General features: G+C 36.0%; 2 protein-coding genes across 2 annotated transcripts in view; one reads left to right on the top strand and one right to left on the bottom strand.

The window, feature by feature from the left end:
* syngr2b (synaptogyrin 2b) overlaps nt 1–12,631 on the top strand; it is an 18,939-nt gene extending 6,308 nt beyond the window's left edge. Inside the window, exons 2-4 of the mRNA XM_030134897.1 lie at nt 1,511–1,748; nt 5,419–5,555; nt 10,522–12,631. Of these exons, the coding sequence (XP_029990757.1) occupies nt 1,511–1,748; nt 5,419–5,555; nt 10,522–10,779 (633 nt within the window). The 3' untranslated portion in view covers nt 10,780–12,631. The remainder of the gene's footprint in view (nt 1–1,510; nt 1,749–5,418; nt 5,556–10,521) is intronic.
* tk1 (thymidine kinase 1, soluble) lies at nt 11,966–15,594 on the bottom strand. Its single transcript, XM_030134908.1, has 7 exons — nt 15,435–15,594; nt 15,234–15,265; nt 14,704–14,817; nt 14,289–14,382; nt 14,097–14,186; nt 13,675–13,794; nt 11,966–13,384 (listed from the first exon to the last, which is right to left on the bottom strand). Exons 1-7 carry the CDS (start codon nt 15,498–15,500, stop codon nt 13,208–13,210), a joined length of 693 nt encoding a protein of 230 aa, XP_029990768.1. The 5' UTR covers nt 15,501–15,594; the 3' UTR covers nt 11,966–13,207.

Below are 15,594 nucleotides of genomic sequence, written 5' to 3'. Positions count from 1 at the left end.
GTGGACACATAAATCCACCCGAATGTCAGCGTAAATATATTCAGCTCGTACCTCAACAATCCAGTACATTGATGTCTTTGATAGAACTTACAAGGTCTTTAATCTAAACACTGTAATGATCATTTTGGCCATTTTGACCCAATTTGTTATGAATTCAACCAACAGTTTTGCTGCTACGGACATGTGAAACAGCGCCAATTATAAGTAAATGGGGGGGGGGGGGGATTTAAAAATTCATTAAAAAATTTAAACTTTGACCTACTTTTCCCAAAATGTAATGACATATATTCTGTTTCATTGGCAGTCTGTTAACCCAATTTGGTATGAATTCAACCAATAGTTTTGCTGCTACGGACATTTGAAATTTCACCCATTATAAGTAAATGGGGGGAAAAAAAATTAAAATTCATAAAGAATTTGAACTTTGACCTACTTTTCCCAAAATGTAATCAGATCTATTCTGGGTCACTGACAATCTATAAACCCAATTTGGTATGATTTCAACCAATACTTTTGCTGCTGGAGTGTTAACAAACAAACCAAACCAAAAACAATACCCCTTGCCTTCCCTTCAGGGAGTGGGGTAATAATAAAAAAAATGATGAAATAGTGGGTGAACCACAGGTATGCCATAGAATTTTTAAAAACACGTCTTAAATCTATGACAGAGAATCCTTCTTATGAAATGCTGATCGTCAAGATGAACAATGTCCATAATAAAACACGTGACATCTGTCAGTACTATAAGACTAAGAGGTGCTATGTTATAATGTGTAACAGTAGGTAAAAGAATTAAAATTATGATTTTCAGGATGCTGGTGATTAGGGGTGTCTATTCTTATTTATTTTTACTTTTTTTCATCTTTTTCTCGTATTTCCTTTTATTTATATTTATCTGGGTTGCTCATAGTGTGTTTGTGTTCTTGTATTTGCATAGAATTGACTATACAATATTATACTTACCGTTTTGACTAATCAATAATCAATTCATGAACATTTTCAGTCTCTGGACAAAGCATTTTTCCACATTGCTCCAAAACAAAAATGTGATCAGTTTCAGTGTTGCTCAGAGTAGATAAAAGCTTCACCTGTTTCCTTATTTTCCCATGTGATAATTCAACTGGAAACAAACTCTATTTGTATTGTATTAAACCTCACTCATCTGATATTTGATCTGATGCATCTTCAAGATTCAGCAAATATCAGATGCAACAAGGTCAAGTTTTTCTGCATTAAAGCAAGGGAGTAAAGTTAGATTTGACAGTAGGTTTCCAATCACAAGCATGTTTCAAGTTAACTTTTACTTTCCCCTTCATTACTTATTACATGTCTCTGCCTGGAAGGACGAAGGGAATGCATTTTGCTAAGTAACACTAAATATGTAGGCTGTTAATGGTAAACTTGAAAAACCAGTTACTTGTGTTTCTGTGAATCATGTGAGACACTAAAGGAATAAGAATGAGCCCTGTGTTCATCGGTATGTCTGTTTTTTTTTTTTTTTTCTCTGTAGGTCTTTGCCATTGTGGTGTTCGGCTGCATCACGACAGAGGGATACATCAACCCTCCCACCAGTTCACATGCCAAGTGCATCTTCAACCAGAATGACTCGGCGTGCCAGTATGCTGTCAGTGTCGGAGTGCTGGGCTTCCTGGCATGTGTTGGGTTCCTTGTGCTGGATGTTTACTTGCCTTTCATGAGCAGTGCACAAGAAAGAAAATATGCTGTGATGGCAGACCTGGGCTTCTCAGGTGAGCTGCACCACCAACCACATCCCCTTGTTTCCATGAATGCTGTAAATGTGCACTACTCATTAAATTCATATCAAATAACAACAGTCCATGAAATGTGGATGTGGCTTCTAGTGGTGACGAGCACACAAAATGTAGGAGTTCTCTTCAGTTCTGCAAAGTGTTTTATGTTTTGTTTTAACCTTGTTTTAGAGCCACAGCTTGGTTTGTCAGGAAGTGACCTGTTTTTACATGATACAACTGAGTAAATAGACTGAACCGCTGAAATGGTGTGTGGAGAAAGGGAGTTTTAAGATGAAGTTATTGCTGTAATCATGCATTGATGGCAGACAATTTATGTGACGATATACTTTATTATATTTCTTTAACGGTCAATTGGTTAAGATTTAGGGCAGTGTTTTTCAACCCACGTAGGGTAGCCTGAAATTTCTAGTAATTGATAAAAATAAAAACTGAGTTAAGAGAGACAATCACAATCCATAAAAGTCATGACAAACTCTGAAGCTGAAACTGAAGCACTGTGGTACTGTTTATCTTTCAAATGTTCATTGTGGTCAGTTTCAGATGCTGCAGCTCTTTCATAATTCATAGTTTGAGTTATTGTTTGTTCAGTATTAATTGTCAGCCTTGTAAATCCAAGCTGGACTGACTGTACATATCCTGACCAAGGAAAATAAAATTCTCACTTTGTGCAGTAATCTACACCTGGCTTTTGTGCCTCCATCCATAATGATATACATTATATAGACTAAATGTCGTCTAAAATTAACATTTATTTGCAACATAGTAAAGCAAACTATTACATGATCAAAAACAAATTAATTTTAGCAAAAAAAAAAAAAAAAAGTCTCTGTTTTGAATGTCCTGGGTCACCAGAAATTTGTGATGTTAAAATGGGGTCATGAGCCAAAAAAGGCTGGGAGCCACTACTGATTTAGGGGGATTTAATTGGAGAAATTGAATAAATTCTTATCAGTTATGGTTATGTTAGTGTACACAGAAGTGAGAATAATTTTTTTCATTACTTTACAATGAGGTGTTTGCATGTAGAGAAGGAGCAGGACCAGTAGATCTGAATAGCACACACTGAACCTTTAATATGGACAGAGCAACTAATGTTTAAAAAGGCTGATTTACTGCAGAAAGAGTTTACAGCTTCTACTCTTTTTCAACCTTGTAATTAATTTATTTTTACATACTCCTGTCTTTTTAAAAATCCATTGTCGGTACCCAAGTAGCTTCTTTTATTGGCTCACCAACTATCAGTGAACAACAATATATGTGGATTTTTTTTTTTCCTAATTAAAAAGCTATGTGAAAAGCAGAGGAGAGACCTCAGTTGTAAAGATGTAAAAAGAGGAAAACCATGAAAAAGATGCAACAGGATAAAAATTTTGAAAATGTCATCACACAAAAACAACAAAAAGTGATGTCGCAAGAAAGACAGAAACTATGATATCAATGTAAAAAATGATGCAAAAATGGTGTGAGAATAATGCTGGGAAAACACCCCAGAAATAATGTAAAGGATGCAATAAGATGAAAAAGAAGTTAAAAAAATTAAGTAAAATGGCAAACCTTTACATTTAATTCTAGATTGTTTTGGAAGAGTTTGTTAAAATGATGATATTATTCATGATGTTAATTGTTTAATTTGAATTCTGATGAGATGAGATTTTGAAATTTTGGGTCTTGAGATGGAAAAAGTTTGGAAACCACTGACATAATTACACAATGGAGTTTAGATAATATAGATATAGAAGCAAAATTAACGTATAACCCATATTACATATAACAAAATACTGTATACAGAATATTTAGTCAATATAGCCAAATTGTTTGTCAAAATCTTTTTACATGTGATTTTATAACATGGTTATGATAAATGACATGATACAGTAATTGTTCTATAAAGTGCTAATTATTCATTAGATAAGAATGATCACACATCCCCAAAAAGTCCCCAAAATCCTTCCACTGGACAGTTACTGCAGTGATTAATATTTCATTTGCAACAAGTTCTTTAACCCTAACTGTTGCAGCAAGTACCTTCTTACTTCTGAAAGAACCATCATTTTGTAGAGAACAAAAAAACTGAACAATACCAAGAATGGTTCAGGGAGCATGAGATATCATTTCACATGTGGATTGAAAACCACAGAGTCCAAATGAATGTTGTGACATTTATTGTGATACTGAATAAGCATTACATAGTATAATCAATGCCACAGTCAGTGCATTCTTTAATTAAACCTAAAGGCAGTCCAGTGGAATATTGTATGTGGGACTTTTTTTTCGGCCAGGCTGTATACTGCACCATATTTCATCCTCTTCCATTTGAAACTTTGCTTTGTCATCTTCCTCCATCTGTAATGAGTGTTTGGGCCATACAGTATAAATGATAGACCCTGTTATGAAACAATACATGTACATTTTAATATTGTTCTGTGGTATATGGTGTTATATCCCATCTGTTTACATATAGACACACATATAGCACTGTGTAAAAGACTTAGGCCGCCTTGAACTTTATTTTTGAGAACAAGCACATTTACTTCTCATTCTCTTTCCTTCACATACAACAAGGAAATACAGGAAATATGTGCACAGCCTTAAAAAACAAACAAAAAATTGGGCTCTAAAGGTTAAAGTGACTAATTACTGTGACCTCTGACCTCATGACAAGGAGCAGCACAAACGGTTAGAAACATCTGACATGTGGTGAATGAAACCTGCTATAAAACATCAGAAAATGAAAACAGTAAATCTCATATTATCTGAACAAAAGGGTTAAAGGTATGTTAAGTGCCAAGAGAGGTCACATGAAGTACCATGTCTTTGCTTGATAGAAGCTGATTTTCTCTGATGCTGTACATACTTCAGATATATCCAGATTGTATCTTACAACAGAGACTGAGAAATGCATTCGTGTGATCATTAGAACCAACAAACCTGATGTTGGCCTAGGACTTTTACACAGAACTGTATGTGCAGAATATCTACAACAGAATGCTTTTTGATACTTACACCATAGTTTTTGTACACAGTGTGAATGATTACATTACAAATGAGTGAAAAACTGATGTTTCTACCACATTAAACGTGTTAATCGTCATATGAAAACTACATTTACTATAATACTAATTGTCAAAACTGTACTATTTGTTCAATAGTACCATAATGAAGCGTACATTAATTACTATTGTTTCCTCACTTTACTATTCAGCCTTTCAGTGTGCATGTTTTTCTACAGGAAGTGCCTGGGTTTTTAATAATGTGGACAAAGAAACCATTGGTTGTTGGCAGAGTATGGCATGTTTTATTCATCATTACACAGAAGATGATGACAGGTCAGCGTGGCGGAGGAGGAGGATGACTTTGCATATCTCCATAAAGTAAATATTCATTAGCTGTAAATGACACAGTTCACAGTCAGTCATTCTTCCAGGAAACAAAAGCAGCTCTTAGGGAACATTAGAGACATAACTCATGGTTCCCAAGCTGCTGACGACAGGAGAGCCCGTTTTATTCTCTGGACATTGTTTTTGCTGTTTACACTTGAATTCACTTTTCTTATCTGGGTCAATAGACGAGCACTTGGATATTTTGTCATGCAGTGACGAAAACAGTCATTTGTGTCTTGTTGTGTTTGTGCGTCTGTGTGTTGTAGGGGTGTGGACCTTCCTGTGGTTCGTATGTTTCTGCCTGTTGGCCAGTCAGTGGGCTCGCACGCATGATGTCAGTGGTATTCCTGAGGACGCTGCACGTGCTACCGTGGCCTTCTCATTCTTCTCTATCGCCACCTGGGTGAGCTTGACCATTTGACAGTTTAGACTTTGACCTCTAAGATGATTGTCAATCAGGGAAACTTTCACTTTGTATCATTTACCACTATTTGTCCACTATTGGAGATAATTAACTGTGTATTAATGTCACTTGTGTATTGTAATCATATTGTTTCCTCATTTCACCCTCATAGACCTAAATCCTGAAGGTTAAAAGCATAACCTGGACTAGTTTATTCTATAGTGTTTGTCAGAATAGTTAAGAATGATTAATAGTGTCAACATATGATACTTTTACTCAGTAACTCGGACAGATCCTATTCAAATTTTTTTATTTCATAGAAAATTGTATGTAGATGTTTCAGCTGTCCAAATAAATTACTGTCTGCTGTAATTTTCTACCTTTCCAAAACAAATTAGAGCCATTACTCACTTTTCCATTGATCCTCAAATTGGGCGAATATAACTTGCGCATAAAAATTTGCCTACTAACACATGACAGTTTTGCCAAAACTCTCATTTTTTTTTATTAACTCTTTGAGCTGACAAGAGGTGGTTTTTCAGGCATATCAAAATTGGTATATCACATAAAACTGCAATGAAAAGACCTTTAATATAATATAATAATAAATAATATATAACAGTAATAATAAGTATATCTGTAAATGAATGTGAAATTTATGTTCGTCTCCATGTTTATGGAATGACTTCTCGTGTCATTTTGCGATAATAACAAACAAATTATCATATTTGCGATTAAATGGAAAAAGCAACATTATACTCTTCTGGTTGTTCGACATTTAGTAAATATTGGTAAAGTTTTGCACAGATGTCCAATGGAAAAGCCACTATTTATATGCTCAAAGTGGGAAATTATGATGAACCTTTGGCGTACAATATTAGTGTCTGAACACATTCACCACGGAGCCTTTACATGTCGAAATAAGACCTTCATAATGTCACTGAAAAGCTGAAGAACTTCGCTTTACATTTTTATCATATGTAAAGTATAAATGTGTCAAGTCACAGATGGTGGTCTCAGTTTTGGAAGTTTAACTGTTGAGAGAAAATCAACTTTTTATTTTGATCAATGGTATTTCCCAGTATTTAAATAGGCTTGGCATTAGATCATTTATTTCAAGCCTGTTCTTACGTTGCTGCATTAACTTATGCTCCAACTCTGACACCTGAATAGTTCGTAATAGGTTTTCCTAGAGGTTACTACCTGTAGGTGCTAGATGGAGACCTCTGTTGTTTGCTGCACACCTTCCATTTTATGATTCATTTTTTATTATATGATCATTATATAATTTTTCCAATTTATGATTCTTTCACAGATGTGCTGTCTTATGTAATGCTCATATAATGTGCATAAAGATAAAGCTACTGTGACAATATTTCCTTCTATTGTGCAAAAGTGAAGCTAAAACCTTGTGGTCAGGAGAGCTGTCATGTTCCATGTGTGATGAAATTTGTGTATCAGTAGGGACAGAGGGGTGTGACGTCCGCCTGCCAACTGCCTGATTAGTTTCTAGTTTTGTGCCTGTTGGATTCTGGATTGTAGATGGTCATTATAGCTGTTAATCAACCATTCTGATAACATTCAACAACTTTTTTTTAAAAAACAAACTAATGAGAAAGAAAAAATAAACAAACACAAGTTTCATGAAATCTAAAAAGACTGAAATTAATTGAAATTTAATGGATTTGTACTTTGATATATTTAGGCCAGTTCAACATGGAGGGGGTGGGATTTATAAGCTATACTGCAGCCAGCCCCTAGGGGGAGACTGAGATGTCTTGGATTCACTTTTTGGGATCGTCACTGTGTCCATCTTTATTTACAGCCTGTTGTGATACTTGTACTACGTTCCCCATCTATGAATGCACTCATTTATAGCTTGTATGTCTCAACAGCGCTGATTTAAAATGAAATGCATGAGCTTTTTCACCTGAATTGTCCTTCGCATTTAGTTAAAAATGCTTTGTCTTTGTTTTTGTTTTTTTATTAGTGATACAGTTAACAAGACATAGTGGACAGAAAGGAAAAAAACAACAACAAATAAACAAAAAGACAAATCAAGCAAATAAACAAACAAACAAAAAAATAATGACCAACAACAATGACAGCATCATATTACAATGAAACAGATTATAAACATAAAGAGCAACTAAGCAATATAGAGTGATTAAGGGCAATAGGGAAAAGGGAAGGTGGGGGAGTGAATGAAAGTGTGTGTGTGTGGGGGGGTGAGAGTGCAAATTATATTATAATAATGATAATGATGTTAACAACGACACAACGAGGTATAGTAATAATACTAATAATCTAATTTTCTAGTATTAGTGTGGTGGCGGTAGCGATGTTAAAAATGCTTTATTACTCTCATGCCAAATGTTTGGCCCGGGCCCAGCTCATAATATTACAAGATAAAGCTGTATGCCAAGGACATGCACAAGGCTGGGCTGAAGTTGAGGAACAGCCTGTTTACCCCCATCTTTAATTTCAGAGACATTTCCTCAAAGTTTGACTGCCTCTCAATGATGTGTAAATATAGAGGGATATTCACCCAAGTTAAATCTGTGATCCCCATATAGGTGTTTGTCTTAGATGGAGTTGATAAACTTAAGACCCATCATTATACTGCTCCTTAAACTAGTTTGCAAAACACTGTATCTGCAACACTATAAATATAAACTTTACTGGTATAAAACTTATCAAATCAGTGCTGTACAACAAAAACATAAAAGGCACCAATAAAACATGCCGTTATGGATGATAAGAGACAGGCCAAGACAATAAAAGAGGAATAACACTTAAAACAATGGGTATATTAAAACCTAAAATAGAGCAAAGCAAGATTTAAGTGCAGTTTCAAAAAACTACAATGTAATTCAGTAGGTAATAAAAAGAAAAAGAATAGGAAGAAGAAAATAAATACAAGTAACCTAATGGAAAATGTTACAGTACCAAGAAGGATTAAAATGACCATATTTTGAGGAAAAATGATCAAACATGAGTCAGAAAATGTGAGTGTTTTCTTGTAGATTATTGTTTTCTATTTAAAATACCTAAAATGTTTGATTATTAAAAATAGCTTTGGTTAAACTTCATCATTACAACAAGACAAGATTCAAAAACATGCGTCAGGAAATGAACTGAGATGGCCTAGAGTGAGTTAGACTACTAATATTAAAGTAACTATAATAGTGATCAAATTATCTTACATCCGGCATTATTGATTCTACATTGACAGGCTGGGGATTGAAGAAAAGAATACTTTCATACCAGTACCTTGGCTTTGGTAGTGATTCCTAAATGATTTTACACCTTTTACATTTTATTTTGCATTTTTGTGCAAGCAAAGCCATTTCATCCCAAAAAACTACGCTGTTTAACATAACTTGAAGTTAATATTAACGTAATAATTATCAGACCCTGATAAAGATTACTACATACCTGTAGGTCTTGAAAAGGATCACAGCATTAGCAGAAAATTGTTTTACATTTATTAGCATCTAAGCAATTCATGAAAGTATCCGAAAACCAGGTTTGATACCCAGCAAGCAAGCAAAACTTTTTATTTTATTTTATTTTATTTTTTATTTTATTTTATTTTATTGGGAAGCACAAAGTGTGAAGCCAAAGCAAAAATCAGTACCCATCATTAAAGTAAATCAACAAAAAGATGCAGAAAACAATAGTTAAAATTAAGAGTAGACCAATAAAACATACACACCTGTTAATTAAAACTGATTCAAATAAAACAAAATAATCATTTCTAACAATTAAGCATTGAAAAAGGATAAAGTAAGAATAATACTGTGTGTTAGTTGAAACTTAAAAAAAAAAAGAAATAGTAATAGTAAAATGAATCGCACTCATCTACAGGTTTTAGTTTTCACTTTAAAAGGTGATATAGTTGGAGTAGGGTATAAGGCAGCATGTTCCACCCACAGCCCTGAGGTGAAATAATTCTATAAGTGATAATTGTGGTACATCCTGCAGCACTGTGGAACATTCACAGAGGTTGTTGGAATTTTTCAGACACCCTTAAAATTTTACACTGTCTCAAATATTATATTTAAATATTTGCAGAAAAATCTTTTTTGTGTTTCTAAAGGTGTTGGTGCATCAGACACAAACATGCAAATGATTTATGTATTTTTTTCGTTTCTTGTTAACAAGAAAAAAACAAACTCAAGTCTTGACAGTTTCAACATGTTGTGGCCTGGATGTGTCTCATTATCTTGCTGAAGCATCCAGTTTAGACCTCAATGGAACTGAGCATGTGCAGAAGGGAGTATGTGGGTGTGGAGAATAAAACAATAATTTGCAGAGTTCAACGATGCAGTATCTTAATCCCAGTTACCCCGAGTGCCCACAGTTCCATCTGTGTTGCCATGGCAATGCTATGCAATGCTTGTAGCCATATACATATTCTATACATCCACGCAACCAGAAGAACATCGGCTAAATGTTCAACAAGTCCAACTGTTGGAAAACAGAATAAAATCTAAACAAGCACATGAATGAACCAGTGTATATCATGAATAATTTCATAAGTGACAAACTTTGCACTAAGATAAAACTAAGCAGATACAACAGTACAAGTATTATTTATCTACTGTTAAAACTCACTGAACGAGTCAACAAAAAGCAAAAATAAAGGTTGCACAATGAAGTGATGATGATGTATTTTGTCTTACCTTCGGTGTTTTCTGACCATAACTTGGTTTAATATGAATGAAGCTTCAGCTATTGGGTAATCCATTGTTTTGTGTTTCATTGAAGGGATTCTGACTGGAAACAAATGACCCAGGATTTAATATTAAGAGTGATTCCTAATGTAATATATCACAAATGCATGGGTTGTCCAAAAACTTTTCCACTGCTGTATGTGTTGGAAACAGGGTCACAGTAGAACTTCTGTCTGATGGATTTGGACCCAATCCTGAACCCCTCCTCTTTTTTCTTTTGGCTGCAGGGAATTCTGACCTACTTTGCCCTGGTTCGTTTTCGTCGTGGTGTTAATGAAGTCACCATCCCAACATATACCGAACCTACGCCGGAACCCCACACCCCGTACCCTCCGACATATGCTCCTCCCTCCTACAACCCGACCACCTACACCCCCACCACGTACTCAGTCTACCCCTCCAGTGGGCCCGAGATGCAGCCGTCTCCCTTCACCCAAAACACCCAGCCACAGGGAGACATGGGCTACCAGCCACCCGCCTACTGAGACCCCGACAGAGGGGGGAGGGGTGTGACTGCACTGCACAGACCCAGGACTAGATCGCACTGATGTGGTTCTACATGTTCTTTTACAACTCAGCGCTGCAGTTACAAGCGAGAGAAGAGGACAATGCTTTCAGACCTTTAAGACATCAGGCTGAAGGTTGAGTTTATCAGTAGATACAACTTTTACCTCATATGGGCTGATAGACAGAGGATAGGTAGAATACCCAGGAGGTCAAAGGTCACACACTGTGACATTAAAACATTTAATACCTTTGACAATAAGAGCACCACTTAGTCTCTTTACTCTCTGGTGTGCATTTGTACATAGATTTCACAAAACTGCCATTTAATGGGTGGAAGTGCCTGATTTTTTTTTTTTTTTCTTACATCCCTGCATCTTTAAAGTTTAGTATGTAATAATTTAATTTAGCACATGCATGTGTGGGAATATAAAGTACAGTGGGAAAAGACCACTGCAAAGCCAAATATCACTGTGATTAATTTAATTTTGTGAAACAGGGCTCTGTATAGATGATCCAATTCATTTTGATAGCCATATAATCATAAAGTCATACATGAAATATACACTTTGTGTCAAGCAATCTGTGGACTACAAGTGAAACCTTCATTGTGGTGGATACAACAGTGCTTTTAAGATCACTCCATTAAAAAAAAATGTTTTGTGAAGGTTAAGTTGGAGCCACATTTCGGTCTGTAAAAATAGGTTAAAAGTGCCATGTGAAAAGGTGTCTGACCTTTAAACTCTTGCATCTACCACACAAGTAGACAAGGAGAGGAATGTAGATAACTGCACTTACCCAAGAGGCTTACCATCATGCTGAACAGTAATTTATTAACTATCAGACAGCGAAACCTCTGCAGCCTGTGAACACACAAACTGGGCATTTATGACATCTGTCTTTTTTTTGTCTCATTTATCCCCATGTTAATCTAACAGTCTTTACCAACAGATTACCCTCTCATCCTCCAGGGTTGAGAATCACACAAAACTTCTTAAATGACTGCTGGTTTGTTCTGTTTTGTTCATGCCAGTTGGTACATTTGTCAGTATAACATCTCAGACTGTAGCTGGTTTGTCTCAGCCAAAGTTGCTCTTAAAAGTTGGGGTTTTTTGGTGACTAATCAAAAGGTTTTACAGGGTTGGAAGCAGAAGTTAGATCTGTGCAAATGATAGAGCATATTTATTGCAACAGATGCCATGTAGTTGGTGTTACACAGCAGACCTTTATACAGAAGAAATGATGTCCTTAAGAGGAGTTATGTGCAGATCTGAATGTGATACTGAACATGACCTTAGTGAAGATAAATGTTATATTTAGGTTTTATAACAGCTGAGGATCACAGCTGTCATCAGTGCTCTTCTTGAGTTTTGCTCATTTTCATGCTCTGGAAAAACAGTAATATCTGCTTGTCAAGGTACACTGGAAATCAAAGTATTTGTGTGGTTATTTTTAGCAGTTACTCACTGTGAGTGACTCTACATTGTGATTTTGACTTTGTGTCAAGAGTTAAACAGCTCCAGTTTTAAACATAATGCTGATTTTTGAACTAGTGTACTAGTAAGTGTTTAGATTTGAGTATTTTTTTTAAGTTTAATATATTGTTAGATAAAATTTTATTGAGGTCCCCATAGCAGACATCAGGAAAAAACAAATAGCTTTTAATCATGTTGGATTTCTAATGCTTCTACTGACTGTATTCAGATTGGCATAAGAAACTGGTAATGTTCTGAATGGAGTTGGGAAGTTACCATACTGCATGCTCTTTTCTTCTTGTGCAAGTCAGCACAACTTATACATCAGTCTGTCTTTATAGAATAAAACTGTGCGCAGCCTATTGTGTCTTATTAACATTGGGTTCTTAATGCACTGCACTGCTGTTAACAGTTTTACATGGTATATGGAAGATATACTCCTCCATTCCACCCTTCAGCTCACTGCAGTGGAGCTGGTCTGGATTTAAACAGGTTATTTTGGTCCTCAGTAGCATGCGAGGGCATTGGGTTTCACACCACAGATTACTAAAAGCAAAAACAAACTCATTAATGTTTCTACAAAAATATTATGTACAAGGAGTTAACTGGCATCTTAATTCTTACAATTTTTTTATCCTTCAAAAAGAAGTTTATTCAAACCCATACAGTTTGAGTCCACTGTTCATTAACAGATCCATAGCAAAAGAAAATGTAGATAAGGCAATCTAGTCTTTACAGCAAAAATAACTTATAAACATTTTACAGTTGATGTTCCTGCAAAAAAGTGCACTTACACATCAATAGTTTAGTAAACATAAACAAATAAAATAAGTCTAAAAGGAAAGGGACCGGGATGATTGACTTAATTTCCCTCCACTGATGCAAGGGCTCCCACACCATTCAAAAATTGCTCAGCTGAGTCTCAGTATTGTTCTCAGATCTGGAGGGAAGAGAAAAGCTTCCTGGGAATCCCAGAGTCCACAAGTTTTCCAGTCAGTGCCTGTGGTGGAGTTTCATCCCTGAAAGGAGCACTGTTCTCTTTATCCACCAATCCTCCATAACACTTCCTACACACCGCCTGATACTTGTCAGCTCCACCGATCACCTCCACCTTTAACAGAGACATTTGTCTGGTTAGTAAAGTTTGGGAAAAAGACGCCTCTTCCTCACATCCTACTAGACTGTTCAACTGGTTTCATCCCCAGTCAAGATGTGCTAGATAACTGACTCAATGATCAATATTTACTTAAGTAAAGAAACAAAACACTACAATAAGATTTTGTTGAAGTGGGCAGTACTTAAGGCAATTCATAATGCATTTGCAATATTCAATGACATACTATCCACACTGTGGCTTTTCAGTTGTTTGGACCCGTCAAATCCTAAACACCGTCTCCTCACCTCCTTCTCTGCTCCTATCCTCTTCGTATAGGCAGCTTCTTTGTAACATTGCATGCAGACAGCGTGGAGTTTGACCACACTCTCTGCCAGAGGAACGAGGTTCAGAATGCTTCCGAATGGCTGAAGAAATGCACACAAGCAACAGTCATTGTCAGAAAATGAGTACAGGTGTAATTACGTTATACAGACACAACTGACACTATAGTTAGGAATAAGAGGACATGAACTGTCCATTTTCTAGCTGCCTATAGTAATTGTTCCAAATTTTCCACAAAAATAGGCTCCTTGTGTGAGGTATTTTGTTGTGTCTGCATCCACAGTGGTGCTCTTTCTGTTCCCACAGCATCCACACAGTGGACATTTGTTACTATGACAAATGTCCACTGTGTGACACTGACCTAAAAAAACAAACACACACTCACCTTTCTCTGGAAGGTTCCATCCAGCGCTGCTACGATAACTGTCTTCCCTGAATTTGCCATCTCTTCACAAAACTCCACAGTGTCTGGAAACTATAGTAACACAAAAATACATCACTAGGCTGTGAGGGGTGTCAAAATTATCACACCTAGGTACTGTCATGTTAACAGAAGAGACAGTAACAGTATACGTACAAACTGTCCTTCATCGATTCCAATGACACAGGCTTTCAGTGCCAGTGAACGCACATCTGCCAGACAGTTAGCAGGTACAGCTTCCATTGTGTTTCTAAAACACCAAAAAGGTGATGGAAAATCAAAGGTAATATTAGTTATTTGCTGCATGACAGTGAGAATATCTTCTGTGCCGTCACAAAATCTCTCAAACATAAATTGGAACTCCATTGTTGTTGTCCAGACTTGATGGAATTGTTCAGTTTATTTTTCCACCATTAACTCTAGTTTGTAGACTTTACAAAGTTCATACATTTGATCAGATGTGTGCACATAACACACAATGTTCAACAGGATAACAATTTTTTTTATTTACTTCAGCTTCAGAAAAAGAGAGAAGATATTATTGGAAATAAAATAAGAGCTGTTGACTTACTTGTCATGTGTGGCCATGCCGTTATCAGAATAACGCGTGTCTTTAGCGTATTTAATCACCAAACAGTTGTACTGGGCTATCTGGAAACGGCGCACTCTTCGCATCAATTCAGTGCTGCAACAAAAATCACATTCAGATGAGTTATTTCAGCTTAAACACAGAGCAGAAGCTGTATTAACCTCACTATCCAACCAATACTGTACTGCATTAATGAATGGACCAAAAGTGCTTTAAGAGACTAGTCACATACTACAGTTAAATCATAAACATGTGGCAGTTAGTAGAAAATGAAGTACAGAATATGCTAAATATTGTCAAACAACAAATAATACAACTAGCAGCACCATACTGAATGCACAGATTAGTGATGACAGCTGGGTAAATAATGAACAAAGACATTTGGCGGGAAGTCTTGGCGGAATGACAGATAAACATTGTTTTAGAAAATACTTTTAACAGGAAAAACAGTGACAGCGACTGGCAACAACAGAAGAACCACGGTGTTGTTTGGTTGTAATAAAATAACGCACCTTTTGCCTGAAAACATCGGTCCAAAGATGACCTGCAAACAAAGGACAGAGGGAATCGGGAAACTTAAGGGTTAAAAATCAGTCAATAGACATTTAGGAAACTGAAGTTAACGTACTAATTTATTCCTGTGACTAAATGCATTAGATTTTAATCCAGTTAGCTAAACTAATGCAGTAGCACTACATTAATAAGACACTAACCTGGATTTGTCCGCGGGCCTTCCTTGGGGAATTCGGAAAAATTCTTGGAAAATCAATACAGTCCATTTTAGATTAAGAAAATATATAGTTAATAAATAAACGTTTAAAAAAATGAACTGATTTCGTGCTTGATATTGAGAGCAGCAGCTCTAAATTAAAG

This window comes from Sphaeramia orbicularis, chromosome 1, assembly GCF_902148855.1.
Source record: "Sphaeramia orbicularis chromosome 1, fSphaOr1.1, whole genome shotgun sequence".
Lineage (NCBI taxonomy): Eukaryota > Metazoa > Chordata > Actinopteri > Kurtiformes > Apogonidae > Sphaeramia > Sphaeramia orbicularis.
Note: the sequence above shows the minus strand (reverse complement) of the source record. Positions and strands in the feature narration are given on the sequence as shown.

Coding starts and splice junctions, on each gene's coding strand:
- tk1 (XM_030134908.1), bottom strand. CDS start 15,500: ATGGACTGTATTGATTTTCCAAGAATTTTTCCGAATTCCCCAAGGAAG. Junction 14,818..15,233: donor CCGATGTTTTCAGGCAAAAG/GTGCGTTATTTT, acceptor TTTTTGTTGCAG/CACTGAATTGATGCGAAGAG. Junction 13,795..14,096: donor ATGGAACCTTCCAGAGAAAG/GTGAGTGTGTGT, acceptor GCATTTCTTCAG/CCATTCGGAAGCATTCTGAA.